This window comes from Mchenga conophoros, linkage group LG6 (genome assembly GCF_057382185.1).
Source record: "Mchenga conophoros isolate Kocher_MC1m ecotype Shallow Benthic linkage group LG6, M_conophoros_male_GT1.1, whole genome shotgun sequence".
Lineage (NCBI taxonomy): Eukaryota > Metazoa > Chordata > Actinopteri > Cichliformes > Cichlidae > Mchenga > Mchenga conophoros.
The window spans coordinates 27,365,137-27,380,199 of NC_140531.1; the positions used below are offsets into that span (position 1 = coordinate 27,365,137).

General features: G+C 39.5%; 1 protein-coding gene across 3 annotated transcripts; it reads left to right on the forward strand.

Moving 5' to 3' along the window:
- Positions 1-1,558: 1,558 nt before the first annotated feature.
- suz12b (SUZ12 polycomb repressive complex 2 subunit b) lies at positions 1,559-14,786 on the forward strand. 3 transcript variants are annotated; one of them, XR_014892754.1, is made up of 17 exons: positions 1,559-1,863; positions 2,106-2,250; positions 2,684-2,730; positions 2,827-2,891; positions 3,032-3,100; positions 3,223-3,272; positions 3,751-3,836; positions 3,922-4,153; positions 4,421-4,526; positions 4,627-4,732; positions 4,852-5,029; positions 6,823-6,911; positions 7,615-7,758; positions 8,133-8,290; positions 8,944-9,142; positions 11,696-12,149; positions 12,934-13,002. XR_014892754.1 is itself a non-coding variant. In XM_085277192.1 (17 exons), exons 1-17 carry the CDS (start codon positions 1,849-1,851, stop codon positions 13,238-13,240), a joined length of 2,076 nt encoding a protein of 691 aa, XP_085133318.1. In that variant the 5' UTR covers positions 1,561-1,848; the 3' UTR covers positions 13,241-14,786. The 3 variants fall into 3 exon arrangements, 2 of the variants coding, with proteins under 2 accessions (XP_085133318.1, XP_085133319.1); XM_085277192.1 differs by having other exon boundaries at positions 1,561-1,863; positions 12,070-12,149; positions 12,934-14,786; XM_085277193.1 differs by having other exon boundaries at positions 1,561-1,863; positions 6,826-6,911; positions 12,070-12,149; positions 12,934-14,786.
- Positions 14,787-15,063: the final 277 nt, after the last annotated feature.

A 15,063-nucleotide genomic window follows, 5' to 3' on the forward strand; every position in this document is an offset into this window, starting at 1 on the left:
TTATGTTTTGTGTTTGATTTCAGATCAGTTGTGTTAATATAGTATGTCAATGAAAGAATAACTGTAAATTCAGATACACGAGGTTAAGCTAAAAAGAATGATACCAAGCAACGCAAGGGAAAAAATAATTTAAAACAATTTGAAGGTGAAATACAAATGTAAATCAAAAGTACATAAAAACGTGAATTCACATGTTTTATGTCACTGAAATTTTTAATTATGTGGGCTACAGAAAATAATTAAGTGATAGACTATATTTGTATGAAACGTGTATACTTACTGCATTTGAATCATTTTACCCATATGTAACACTTGCATGTGTGTTTTTCAAAAAAGGCTTTGATTTTGCCACCCTATTTGATTTCCATGCTACCATCATGCCACCCCCAGAAAATTTCTCTAGATCCGCCCCTGGTTGAACGCTTTGGATACAAAATTAGAGCGACAAAGCTGACGTAGTTTGGACATGTGCAGAGAAGAGGTAGTGGATATACTGGACAGAGGATGTTGAATATTGAGCTGCCAGGCAGGAACAAAAGAGAAAGACCTCAGAATAGGTTTGTGGATGTAGTGAAGGACAACTTGCAGAAGTTTGGCGTGACAGGTGAGATGGAAAAGGTGAGATTTAGCAGATGATCTACTGTGGTGGCCCCAAAAGGGAGTATCTGAAAGAAAGAAAGAAAGAAAGAAAGAAAGAAAGAAAGAAAGAAAGAAAGAAAGAAAGAAAGAAAGAAAGAAAGAAAGAAAGAAAGAAAGAAAGAAAGAAAGAAAGGAAAAAGAAGGAGTACAGCAGCACTTTTCATGTAATAAATCTATAATAGGACACAAGGGTTCACACATTAGTCTCCTTTGTGTTCTTATTCCTCCCTGTGCCACCCCATTAATAAAAAAAACTACAACAAAAACCTAGAAACGCCCGTGATATAAAGTAATATTTTTTCTAACGTCTTCCATGGATTAGAATATGATCTTTTAAAAATTACAGTAATCGTAGCATTTATACCACGTATGTAAATATTACAGTTATTGTAACCTGCTGGAAGAGTACAATCTGTTTGAATAATGTCGACATTATTAAAATCTAAAAAGTAAATGTTAGGTTTTTAGGTTATTTGTTTAATGTTCTTAGCGTCCACATTTTATTACTAACATAGATTTTATCCACACTTTTCTACTTTTACAGCACAATTTAACCTACAGCACCTGTATCCTTATGTTCTACTGAAAATATTCGTACAAATGTGAAGTACCTCTCAACAACAATGGGTCAATGCAATAAAACAGAAAATATAAATATTAATTCCGATCTTTGATTTGCTATTGATTTTTCATTGAATAAATAGTCAGACGGAATATATTTGGGTTCGTAGGGTTTATATTGTGAATTCTTGAGTACATTTTGTGAATGACAGAGCTCTGGCTGCTGTGTGCTCGTCTGGTTATGATGAATGCAGATGGACTCGATTTCCCGCAAAATCGTGGAAAGCGAGAGCGCGTTGTCTGACGTTACTGAAGCGAGTAGCCAATCAAAGTTCTGCATTGGCACCGCTCATCTCCTATTGGCTGACAACTGACCAGTGCTCTGTTGTTCAGTACAAATTGAAGGGATACCGCATTGAGAACAAGTTATAGATAGAATATCAATAATCGGGTCCAATATACCCAGAACTACTGGTAGTATTTCGGACGGATGAATGCAGAACAGCTTCGAGTGTCCGGAGGTTTGTTTTGAAGTAAACTATGCTAGCATTGCTAGCTAACTAGCCAGCGTCTTGTCGCCTCCTCTTCACAGGTTTCTGCTGTTGAGTCTGCCAGGCTTGTGCTAGAGGCAGCGAGGCCAGCAAATTAATGCCATCAGCCAGGGTACGTTACTTTTTTTATATACCCCATATTTGCCACTTTACAAATTTTGGAAGCTTTGTTAACGGCGGTTTGATTAACCGAATAAATAGTGCGGTAAAAGGCAGGCTAGCGTGTTAGCGCTGTGCTTCTAGCCGTTAGCTCGCGTGCTAATGCTAGTGTTTTGCTAAGCTAACTTGTTGTGTTTCCCGCACCTATGCCTTAATCTTTTTTCTTCTAACGTGTGGTGTTGTCTCACTCCGCAGAACTCAGGTCATATTATGAGCGGGGCCAGTTGCAAAGCTAACGGCGCCGTCTACCCTGCCTCATCAGCAATGATGAACTCTGTAAAAAAGCCCAAGATGGAGCAGATTCAGGCCGACCATGAGCTGTTCCTACAGGCCTTTGAAAGTGAGACTTCACTACTTGTTACATTATAGTACAAGTTTACGGTTTGGGTTCACGAGAGACTTTCCTGTGCTTTGCGTGATTGTTCCGCTACTCTGATCATTTTTACTGTGATTTATTGTGGGGGGTTTTTTAGTTGCCTTTTTGACTGTCTGGCATTTGGTTTAATTCCAAATGGAGTCCTAAATATTGTTTTTAACTTAACGTAATGACTACTGTAGTAAGGTAACAATTATCAGACTGAAATCAGGCTAAAACACACGCCCAATACTTTTTTCTCTTTTTTTTGGGGGGGGGGGGGTCATGTCAAATTAGTCACCACATACCAGAAGAAGTGTTGGCATGTGAGAAATGCACTACATAGATGGGTTTTTCAGATCAAGTCTGTATGAGAGGGGTGTGATACTGTCTAAAACAAGACTTGTTGTATTTCTAGAACCAACTCAGATATACAGATTTCTACGCACAAGGAATTTGATTGCAGTAAGTGAATACTCTACACATTTATAGCTTAATTTAACTGCTTTAAACTGCTGATGGAAAATGACTGATATCCGCCCACCCTCTTTTTTTTCTTAGCCCATATTTTTGCACAGGACACTCACCTTCATGTCTCACAGAAATGGTCGAACAAATGCCAGAAGGTATGGAGTCTGGAGAAACAGGAATCCTTCTTTTTTTTTTTTTTTTTTTTTTTTGTCATAACGATGCACTGTCATAGTTGGTTAAAGATGATTTGTTCCTGACGATGTTTGTGAACAAACGTTCTCTGACTTCTTTCCAGGAAAACATTCAAAGTGGATGATATGTTGCAGACAGTGGTGAAGATGAAGGGGGAGCAGGATTCTCCAAGGTAACACAGCTTTACAAGTGTTGCATCTGTTTTCTGTATTTTGTATTGAACAAAGCTAATAACAGTTGTAGCACTTGATATGACCTAGTTTCACCTGTGCATTTTTTTATTTTTTATTTTAGCTTGTCCTCACATCTACAGTTAACATTCACTGGGTTCTTCCATAAGGATGGTAAGCACATGTTAATCTTCACCAAGTACCTGTGTTTTGTGTATTTCCCTATGAAAGAAATGACTCAAATGCTTAGGTGTGTCAGAAATTTCTACAATATTCAGCTGTTTGAAATTTGGTTTTGCTTTGACACATGTTAAACAACCACATTGATAGAAATGACAAAAGTAGTCACACTTTTTTTTTTTTTTTTGTGCCAACATACTGCTATGCAGTCTTACAGTTGCATGTAGGATAACATTAATTGATGTTAAGAGATATGTCTGTGAAGGTTCTCAGTCCAAGGTCAACCATTTGACCCTAGAACTGAAGAAGCTTCTCGGATGAGAGGTGAAACGTCTTCAAGCAACTTAAAGAAGTCCAGACGCTTTTCTTTCCAAGCTCCTTAGATGTTAAGAGATGCTTCTTATGTATATAAGAAAGAAGAAGAATATACAGTTGTTTGTGATTGACACAAACTCTTCTTGTTTCCCTCTAGAAAAGCCATCTCAGAATTCAGAAAATGAACAAAATTCTGTGTCCTTAGAGGTGCTACTTGTCAAAGTCTGCCATAAAAAACGCAAGGTAAAGTAAAACACTGGGTCTGTCACTTTTGGCAACATGTCAATGCATCTGCCGTTGCTCACTTGTGGTTGTTTTTGTATTTCAGGATGTCAGCTGCCCGATAAAGCAAGTGCCTACAGGTAAAAAGCAGGTGCCTTTGAATCCCGACAGTAACCAAACCAAGCCCGGCTCCTACCCTTCCTTACTGGTTCCCAGCAATGAATTTGAGCCCAGCAACAGCCACATGGTGAAGTCCTACTCGCTTCTGTTCAGGGTATCACACACAGGGAGAAGGGATGCCAGTGGTCTAGTGAATGGAGAGGCCAATGAAAACATTGGTAGGAATCCCACAGTAAAACCTTTTCATGCTCTGTTTTTGACTGTGCACCATTTAGATGAATAATTTAACAGTGCAGTTTGTTGGGAGAGTAGCATAAGGGATTGAATATTCTTTCTGTGAGCATCTCATCTGAAAATGATACCAGCTGTAACTGAAATAGTTGCTGGCTAGATATTACATTCTTGGTCTCAGTTGTTGTTTGTTTGTTTGTTTGTTTGTTTGTTTATTTATTTATTTATTTATTTATTTATTTTTAAACATGAAGATGTAACAGATACTCCTAATAGAAAGAAGCGAAGTTCATCCCATAGGGATGAAGGACAGACCACAGAGACCTATGTTGCACAGATGACCGTCTTTGATAAGAATAGGTAAGGATTTGTACTTTCTTTCCTTTTTAAGTTCTAAATATGTCCCTCTTCCAGTCGCTTTTGCCTGTACTCCTCAAAACATGCACTGCTTTGTCCACAGGAGACTGCAGCTGCTGGATGGGGAGTATGAGGTGTCAATGCAAGGGATGGACGACAGCCCTGTGAGCAAGAAGCGAGCCACATGGGAAACCATTCTTGATGGGAAGGTAGGCTGGCTGGATTCGGTCTCTGAAAGGAAGGTGTAATTGTGTTTGTCATATTGAACTTGAATGCTAATTTCCTTCTTGTCCACCTCACTGCTTCACTGACCATGACTGTCCCACAGAGACTGCCACCATTTGAGACATTTTCTCAGGGACCCACATTGCAGTTCACGCTGCGTTGGACAGGTGATGGCAGTGGAAAGTCCACTGCTCCTGTGGCTAAACCCCTCTCTACGCGCAACTCGGATAGCTCCAGCCCTATGGAGACCAGAACCAGCAACCACCGAACTGCCCTCATGAGTAAGTACAAAAACAATTCACGGTAGCTTGAACTTAGAAATTTAGAGCAATGAAATGACGTGGAAAAATTCTATCAGTGTGATGCTATCGGTTTTTTCAAAATCCCTGGATTACATTTTATCTTATATTACATTCAAGAGGAGGACCAGAAAATGTCCACAGATGACAAGAGAAGGCCAGATCTTCTAATTAATTAAAAGCACTGCAAAAGGGTTCAGACAAAACGCCAAATAAAGAGATTTCCTGAACAGATTCTCTGACAAACCCGAGTGGGTCATGCTTTTGGATTATTCGCCCACTATGATGTTGGTGTGGGATGATCTATTTGTAACTGAATCTGGCAAAAGGCGCTGTGTAAATAGCTGTTGAGTCCCTTTCAGACATGCTTTTCATCCCATAAATGTGCAGGCACCTCTGCACGTCACCATCATGTTGGAACAATCCCGTCAATCCTTCTGTAAAAGGCACAATGTTGCTACTTAATTATTTATTTATTTTTTGGGGGAGTATTTTATATGTATCAGTATTTGGCATAATGCTTCCAAATGAGCAAAAAGCAGTTATGAGTCACTGCCTGACGTCTCATCATTAGTAACTGTGTGTGGACTGACATGTGTGCATACACACAGTTATGAGTTGGTCCTATTAATTATCTCTAAAAGCTCGGGTTGTTTTGATATGGTGAGTGCTAGCCATCTGTTTGGATGTAACATTATTTACATTGACTCCAGTGCTAACTGATATACTTTACTTACTAATGTTACCATTTTGCAGTGGTGCTCCTCAGCCAAAGTGTCCCCTAGCATTAGTCAGAGCCCCTAATGGCTCAATTTATTTAATGCTAAGATAGTGTAACCATGTCATAAATGATCTGTTTGCATTTAGGTTGGTTTTGGAACAGGGGACCAGAGGTCTCTGCTGTGAAGCTGGATTTTGGCTTATCTCAGCAACTTGAGGGTTAACCTTGGGTTTTCAGTACTACAAAGGTGGATTACTTCTTACGGGAGTAGCTCGCCATGGTAACTTATGCTGCGTATATAACCTGCTCCAGGACAGGTTATGTTCCAGATTAGAGGAACAGGTATGAAATCGCTGACTATTGAGCAATAATTATTTTATTTTTTTCTGGAACATGGCAACACCTTTCTTGGAAGATCTCTCGGACTTCTGCGCACAGAGTAGGAGTGTCTAAAGTCTTTGTTTTGCGAATGAATGTCAGTATTCAATATGGGTTCTTATATGCAACTAAATATAACTAACGATATAGTTAAAGGAACGCTTGACCTGCCTAGTGAGGGGGTGGGTTAGTATCTCTCTCATCTCTTTCACCTTAAGCACTTGTGATTGTTTCTCTGTGGCTTAACCTTTCATCTGCACATCAAGTTTTAAATCCTGTCACTTATGCTCTCCATTTCAGAAATGTAAGCACTCATCCTCCTTTATTTGCTCATTAGGTGTGCTTCTACTCTTGTGGTGGAAAGGAAACTCTTTTTGTGCTCTGTGTTGTAACAAAGGTGAAATTCTTCAGTGACCGTGTGTTTTTAATGTCATCAGGTCATTACATAAACATGTAGGTGAAGCTACAACAATGCTGCGTATTCCATGTCTGAAATGGGCTTTATCAACAGGTGTATTTGCACTTAGATTGTGTATCTTTTGTTACTGGGCGGGGAGGGGGGGAAATGCAATTTCTCCTTCTCAAAGAAGCCCTTCAGTGTGTTTACAAAAAAAGTCCACATAATTTGTTATTTGGTGACTCTCCAAGAATTAACTTCTCCATCTGTTCCTGTCAGCAGTGAAAGAGTCAGTCAGCACAGACATTCAGACGAAGAAAGAGCAGGTCCCATGTGAGCCGCGACAGAAGCTACGTATATTTTATCAGGTACACCACACAACAGTAAGGAATACATTTGAGCCTGGCACACTTATTATAAGAACCATTTGTTTAGGTTGATAAAAATGTGCAGTGTCTTTGTGGTATTTTTTTTTTTTTTTTTTTTTGGAGCTGTTTTAGAATTACTGTCATGTTTTGATCCCCCCCCCCCCTCCCCCTCCCCCCTTTTTTTGTAATCATTAGTGGTGCAACGGATCAAAAAATCTCACGGTTCGGATTACAGATCAACCGTGATCCGTTGCACCACTAGTAATCATTCACCTTTTTAAAACTTAATGTAGCGGCAATACTAAGTGCAATAATCCTTTCTGTCATCGTTGTATTTTTACTCAGGTGTATATAGTATTTGTATTCTATTTTTATCTTATTGTATATTTATTTTATTTTATTCTACTGTATATAGTATTTTATTTTATTCTATTCTGTACAGTTGTGTACTGTATTTATTCTTATTGTATTCTAATTTTTGCCTCATAACTTTTGCACTGTCCACTTCCTGCTGTGACAAAACAAATTTCCCACGTGTGGGACTAATAAAGGTTATCTTATCTTATTTTTAGCTTTTGGGTGCTTGCCCTTAGTGTGTCATAAGTGACAGTAACTCTGATTTTTATGACCCTGCTTTACATCTGCTGTAGGTTCACCATCTCTGGTTTATCTTGTAGTAAATCAATGGTTTGTTCTTCCTCAGTTTCTGTACAACAATAATACGCGGCAGCAGACGGAGGCGAGAGATGATCTTCACTGTCCCTGGTGTACCCTGAACTGCAGCAAACTCTACAGTCTGCTCAAACACCTCAAACTCTCCCACTCCCGCTTTATCTTCAACTATGTGGTAAGAAATAAGTGTGTGTGTGGCTGGGCAAGTCATGAGTCTTCACAAGACATCATGGGATCTCACACAGTCTTAAAGTTCAAAGATGCTCTGTGTGTGTGTGTGTGTGTGTGTGGGGGGGGGTGTGTAATCTGCAAGCTGTATCTTAAAACACTTGTATAAACTATACACTTGTGTTATGTGTTTTCAGTCTTGTCAGTTAAAGAGTGCAAGGAGACTGGGATTATTCTAATTGTCGTTATTCCTGATTTTTCCTCAAATATTTAATCTGTTATCTAATCACATCATTTGCTCCATATTAAATATTAACCATTGAATGATTGTTTTACCAGTTGAATGGTTGATATAGTTCTTATTTGTTTCTTAATCTGCAGCCTCACCCTAAAGGAGCAAGGATAGACGTTTCCATCAACGAGTGCTATGACGGCTCATACGTTGGCAACCCTCAGGACATCCACAGCCAGCCAGGTTTTGCTTTTAGCCGCAACGGCCCAGTCAAGAGGACCGCTGTGACTCACGTACTGGTTTCCAGGTAGACACACGACCTTCAGTCAGAGTTAACAGAACTGACTCATTTTCCTCTTTGTTTGTCTGTTAATGAAGGGGTAATGAGCTGAATTAACGTTAATGACGTGATCATGCACACTAACCATGGTTTAAACAGACTTGGAGCAAAAGTCTGAGGAACTTGGCAGGAAGGCAACTCTAAACGGATTAGCTCTGATATGTTCTTATACTAATGTATCTGGTAGAAATGAGTTTGGTTGATAATAGTCTGGAAAGCCGAGATGTAATTGTCTGATGAAAGCATACACCGACAATAGCGTGAAGAGTTTTTACTTGATTCCTTTGAGGGGAGTATCTTCATATTTATCATAAACCTTTACTTTAAAAGTCACAAACCTTAACACGTAAAACTTCATACGCAAATTATGGCAAAAAATCCGGACAAGTGTATAAAAACCCCCTATAAATTTATATCCTAGTTTTAACAACTGAGCAAATGTTTATTTTGGTGAGGATGCAAGGTTACGTACATTTTATTAAAGGTTACCTCAATTCCACCTCAAACTGGGGATGCTTTGAAAATATTATTTCATATGTACGACAGTAAAATTATATATTTCTGAAATGTCAGCCTACACAGTGTTAAATACAAAATGAATTTTCTTCTTCTCTTGCTAGGCCCAAAAGGACCAAACCAAGTCTTTCAGAGTTCCTGGAGTCTGAGGACGGAGAGTTGGAGCAGCAGAGAACCTATGTCAGTGGACATAACCGCCTTTATTTCCACAGTGATAGCTGCATGCCCCTGCGGCCTCAGGAAATGGATGTAGACAGCGAGGATGAAAGGGATCCAGAGTGGCTCAGGGAGAAAACTGCCACGGTGAGAAACCAGTGCTCATAAAGTCATTTTTACCCAGTAAAAGGCTGATTGTCATCAACTTCAGTAAAGGAGAAATGATTCACCAATGAAATAAATCCAAAGAAAAGTTGTGATTGTGTCCTTGAATTTCCCAGACCCCCACAATTGGGATGAGAGGGAAACATTAAAAAAAAAAAAAAAAAACCTGAGAAATGGCAAAACAAAGATTTCAGAATTACCATAGCAACAGAGTGAGAAATCATTTGGGTCGGGCCGGTCACCCATAAATAACTTGGAGGTGCTCAGGGCAGAAAAACTGCTGCCAACACTGAACACCTCTTCAGCTTGTTCTTCAACTGATACACAACATGTGTCACTTCATTATTGATCTCACCGAACCCTGTAGAACAAAGTCTGTTAGTTACACTTCTGACAGGAGTGACAGAAAACCTGTGAGATTAGCCCCTGATGAGTTTTCATTACTGCTTATTCACAATTGTCACAAATCTAGAGGATCATCATTTAGCCTGGAGAAATAGTTTGCTGCTTTATAAGAAAGCCCTCCGCAAAGCCAGAACATCTTACTATTCATCACTGATTGAAGAAAATAAGAACAACCCTAGGTTTCTCTTCAGCTCTGTAGCCAGGCTGACAAAAAGTCAGAGCTCTTTTGAGCCAACCATCCCTTTAACGTTAACTAGTAATGACTTCATGAACTTCTTCACAAATAAAATTTTTATCATTAGAGAAAAAAATTACCAATAATCATCCCACAGATGTAATATTATCTACAGTTACTCTTAGTACCATTGATATTAAGTTAGACTCTTTTTCTCCAATTGATCTTTCTGAGTTAACTTCAATAATTACTTCCTCCAAACCATCAACGTGTCTTTTAGACCCCATTCCTACAAAACTGCTCAAAGAAGTCCTGCCATTAATTAATTTTTCGATCTTAAATATGATCAACCTATCTCTAATAATCGGCTATGTACCACAGGCCTTCAAGCTGGCTGTAGTTAAACCTTTACTCAAAAAGCCATCTCTAGACCCAGCAGTCTTAGCTAATTATAGGCCAATCTCCAACCTTCCTTTCATATCAAAAATCCTTGAAAGAGTAGTTGTCAAACAGCTAACAGATCATCTGCAGAGGAATGGTTTATTTGAAGAGTTTCAGTCAGGTTTCAGAGCTCAGCACAGCACAGAAAGAGCTTTAGTGAAGGTTACAAATGATCTTCTTATGGCCTCTGACAGTGGACTCATCTCTGTGCTTGTCCTGCTAGACCTCAGTGCAGCGTTCGATACTGTTGACCATAATATCCTATTAGAGCGATTAGAACATGCTGTAGGTATTACAAGTACTGCGCTGCAGTGGTTTGTATCATATCTATCTAATAGACTCCAATTCGTGCATGTAAATGGAGAGTCCTCTTCACACACTGAGGTTAATTATGGAGTTCCACAGGGTTCAGTGCTAGGACCAATTCTGTTTACATTATACATGCTTCCCTTAGGCAGTATCATTAGAAGACATAGCATACATTTTCACTGCTATGCAGATGACACCCAGCTCTATCTGTCCATGAAGCCAGATAACACACACCAATTAGTTAAACTGCAGGAATGTCTTAAAGACATAAAGACCTGGATGGCCGCTAACTTTCTGCTTCTTAATTCAGATAAAACTGAGGTTATTGTACTCGGCCCTGAAAATCTTAGAAATATGGTATCTAATCAGATTCTTACTCTGGATGGCATTACCTTGGCCTCCAGTAACGCGGTGAGGAACCTTGGAGTCATTTTTGACCAGGACATGTCCTTCAACGCACATATTAAACAAATATGTAAGACTGCTTTCTTCCATTTGCGCAACATCTCTAAAATTAGAAATATCCTGTCTCAGAGTGACGCTGAAAAACTAGTTCATGCATTTATTACTTCCAGGCTGGACTACTGTAATTCATTATTATCAGGATGTCCAAAAAACTCACTGAAAAGCCTTCAGCTGATCCAAAATGCTGCAGCAAGAGTCCTGACAGGGACTAGAAAGAGAGAGCATATTTCTCCTGTTTTGGCTTCCCTTCATTGGCTTCCTGTTAAATCCAGAATTGAATTCAAAATCCTGCTCCTCACATACAAGGTCTTAAATAATCAGGCCCCATCTTATCTTAATGACCTTGTAGTACCATATCACCCTATTAGAGCGCTCCGCTCTCGCTCTGCAGGCCTACTTGTTGTTCCTAGAGTATTTAAAAGTAGAATGGGAGGGAGAGCCTTCAGTTTTCAGGCCCCTCTTCTGTGGAACCAGCTTCCAGTTTGGATTCGGGAGACAGACACTATCTCTACTTTTAAGATTAGGCTTAAAACTTTCCTTTTTTCTAAAGCATATAGTTAGGGCTGGACCAGGTGACCCTGAATCCTCCCTTTGTTATGCTGCAATAGATGTAGGCTGCCGGGGGATTCCCATGATGCATTGAGTTTTTCCTTTCCAGTCACCTTTCTCACTCACTATGTATTAATAGACCTCTCTGCATTGAATCATATCTGTTATTAACCTCTGTCTCTCTTCCACAGCATGTCTTTATCCTGTCTTCCTTCTCTCACCCCAACCGGTTGCAGCAGATGGCCGCCCCTCCCTGAGCCTGGTTCTGCCGGAGGTTTCTTCCTGTTAAAAGGGAGTTTTTCCTTCCCACTGTCGCCAAAGTGCTTGCTCATAGGGGGTCATATGATTGTTGGGTTTTTCTCTGTATCTATGAAGCGCCTTGAGGCGACTTTTGTTGTGATTTGGCGCTATATAAATAAAATTGAATTGAATTGAAATTGTAATGATGTAAAACTCGACACACATTACACTGTTTTACTGTTACATTTGGCTTATATGGCAAGTTGTTCATATTGGAGTGTATCTTAATTGAGTATCATTTATTTATTTTCTTTAATTACTATAGCAACTGGATGAGTTCACGGACGTTAATGAAGGAGAGAAGGAGGTGATGAAGCTGTGGAACCTGCACGTCATGAAGCATGGGTATGCTGAATATATCAGTTTGAAGCAGAGATTTTGCAGGATGCTTATAACGGTGTAGCTAGTTTATATTCAACTGTGTCAGGGTTTTGTTTTTGTTTTTTTTTGTTGTTTTTTTTTCTCAACTGGGTGAGGGGAAAACATATTGGACTTTATTTATTTACTTTATTTTATTTCTTAACTTTTTGCTCTGGGAAACTTTTTGCAAATAATAAATGGGATTAAACAGGATGTCGTCACAGACAATTCCAAACAAATCAGAAAAAAAAATCCTCAAGAATATGCTCAATTTAATAAACCACCCAGCAGTTATATTGTAGTTTTTACATATTTTGGTCACAGTGTGGAGCCTCTAAAACCTGCATTCTTTCAGTAGCCAGCAGGTGGCGACACATTTAGTTGTAAAAGAGTCAGATCATAGATGTCTGTGAGAAACATGTCTCCATTATGAGTGTGTCAAAAAGCCTTGAATTTGATTGTCAGTTTCCAGTCTGTTTTTTGTTTTTAAGGCACATAAGGTTCTTTGTACATTATGTTAAAAGTGGTCCCAGAGTAAAATCAGTAATGCAGGGTATCCTCTAGGGCAGGGCAGCCTTTGGTTGACATGTAGCTACCACACACACTCATGAAATCTGGTTCCAAAACATCAGTGCTGGAGCTGCTGAGCTCAAAGCTTCTAATGGTAGTCCGCAAATTAATGAGTGACTTCAAAGTAGCTGATGGTGTTTTTACAGCCTCTGACTGTAGAAATGCTAGACTCGTATAATTTGATTATTCCCCCCTTCAGCTTCATTGCAGACAACCAGATGAATCAGGCCATCATGCTTTTCGTGGAGGACCGCGGCGCTCACATCATCCGGCGCAACCTCTGCCGCAACTTCCTCTTGCACCTAGTCAGCATGCACGACTTCAACCTGGTAAGCACATCCACCATCGATCGTGCGATGGCCCGACTGCGGCAGATACAAGAAGAGCTGCCGGAAGTTGAGCTGGACCAGCAGGATCAGAATCCAGCAGGAGCCTGTAATGGAAATGCCATCACCCCAAGTGGGGGACAGCAGGGCAAGAGGACAAAAAGCGCTCTAACAGACTGATGTAAAGCTGGCTGGAGGGAACTATGATTGTTGTATTTTTCTGTATTTTTCTTCCCCCCTCCCCTGCTCCCTTAAATGGACTTTACCGACATTTTGGTGCTTAGATAGGTGGGAGAACTGAGCAGCAGATGAACTGACTGGACACAGATCAGTATACAAGGTAAACAAGTTTTCGGAACTTGAACTGAACCAAATATGAACAATATAAAAGTGAATTGCCCACTTCTACACAAACCAGGAATTTGTGGACTGAATGATGCAAGTTGAACCTACTTAATATGCATTTTGTAGGAGCCATTGAATTATCCTTGTGTCACTGAGAGTAAACGAATGGAGTGTCTTTTACTGTGGCACGACTGCCTTCGGTATGATAGACAGCTACAGTTAAAACTGTACTGGTAACATTGTCACTGTTTATTTGTACACGTACACAATAACCTTGATTAAAAATGTATCCTTTTTAGATGGTTATTTTAGCACTTGGTGTTTGTATTTAGAAGGCTTACCTTGAAATTGTCATTTGGAAAGGGGGAAAAAAATGTGATCATGCTGCGTCAGCACTTGAATGCAGCTTTTTCATGATCATCTGTGGAGGGCTGGATTCGCTGCTATGGATGACATTTCAAATGAAGGGCGATACAGTAAAAGGATTGTGGGGTTTCCTGACAAGGTTGTCAGTGTTGTACTGTAAGCATGGATCCTGGACTACAGAATAAAGTAAGATTTCAGTCCAGGCTAAAAAAACAAAACAAAACCGAAATTACATTTCATCATGTTTGACATTGATGATAGTGCAAGGAAAGCCAAGGAAGTCAAGTTTTCTGAGTATTTTGTTTGTGGACAACCAGCAGCACATCACACCGTGTGCCGTGCAAAGCATCAGAGAAATGAATGTCGGCTGTTTTCTGTTGTAGGCACCTGCAGTTTGTTTGTTTTTTCCTTCCCCCTACTTCAAGCTCTGAGAACATTGGAGACACATTAATTGAATTTTATATTTTTAAACGTGGGTTACGAGTAGCTGACAGAAATGTGTATAGTGTAATCACATCAAATGTTTAGCTGTGCCCCGTTTAGCTGTGCCCCGTTTCGCATCTAGTAAAGAACAGGTTGCAGTTGTCATTTCAAAGCAATATGGTGTTGTTTGGAGGATTTTTCAGGTCCAACTAAGTTGTTCTTTTAGTTTCAGTTGATGCCAAAGGGGAATGTTTTCATCATTCTCTTAGTTCTGTAAAAAAAAACAAATTTAAAGTATGTATAATTTTTTTTTCATAACACTTCTTTTGAGGGAAAAAAAGAAGCAGTAGTTGTGTTTAGTAGTGTGCACATAAATTGGTGAACATCACCATTCAGTTTCATCAGAATTCCCTTGTGGACAACCAGATTAACAGTATATTTCTCCCTCTGCCCTCCGTTATCCGTGGAGGCTTTCTGTGTCCATGTGGAAAACAAAAACGTTGTTGTCAAAACACCCTGTGGAAAATTGTGGCATATACACTCTGGATAAGGGGATTTTTATATTTAAAGAAATAAAACATTTGTCCTTATCCATTCCTGTACTGTTTTTAGATGTACTGGCTGCAGGACTGACTGACTACCCTTCCACAATTCACAAGAATCACTACTGCTGCTCGAATATTGTACGGATTTTAGTGAAACCTGTGCACAGTGAACACATCTAATAGGCCTCCAATCAAATTGTAGTCAAGATCACTTTAGTTTGTGCATTACAGCCAATTAATGACAAAACTGCAACTTTCTGTACATTTCTCCCACTGAAAATGCTACGTCTAAATGAACAGAATCAACTTTTGGGGACCTAGAGA

Coding starts and splice junctions, on each gene's coding strand:
- suz12b (XM_085277192.1), top strand. Junction 3,101..3,222: donor GGGGAGCAGGATTCTCCAAG/GTAACACAGCTT, acceptor TTTTTATTTTAG/CTTGTCCTCACATCTACAGT. Junction 8,291..8,943: donor ACTCACGTACTGGTTTCCAG/GTAGACACACGA, acceptor TTCTCTTGCTAG/GCCCAAAAGGACCAAACCAA.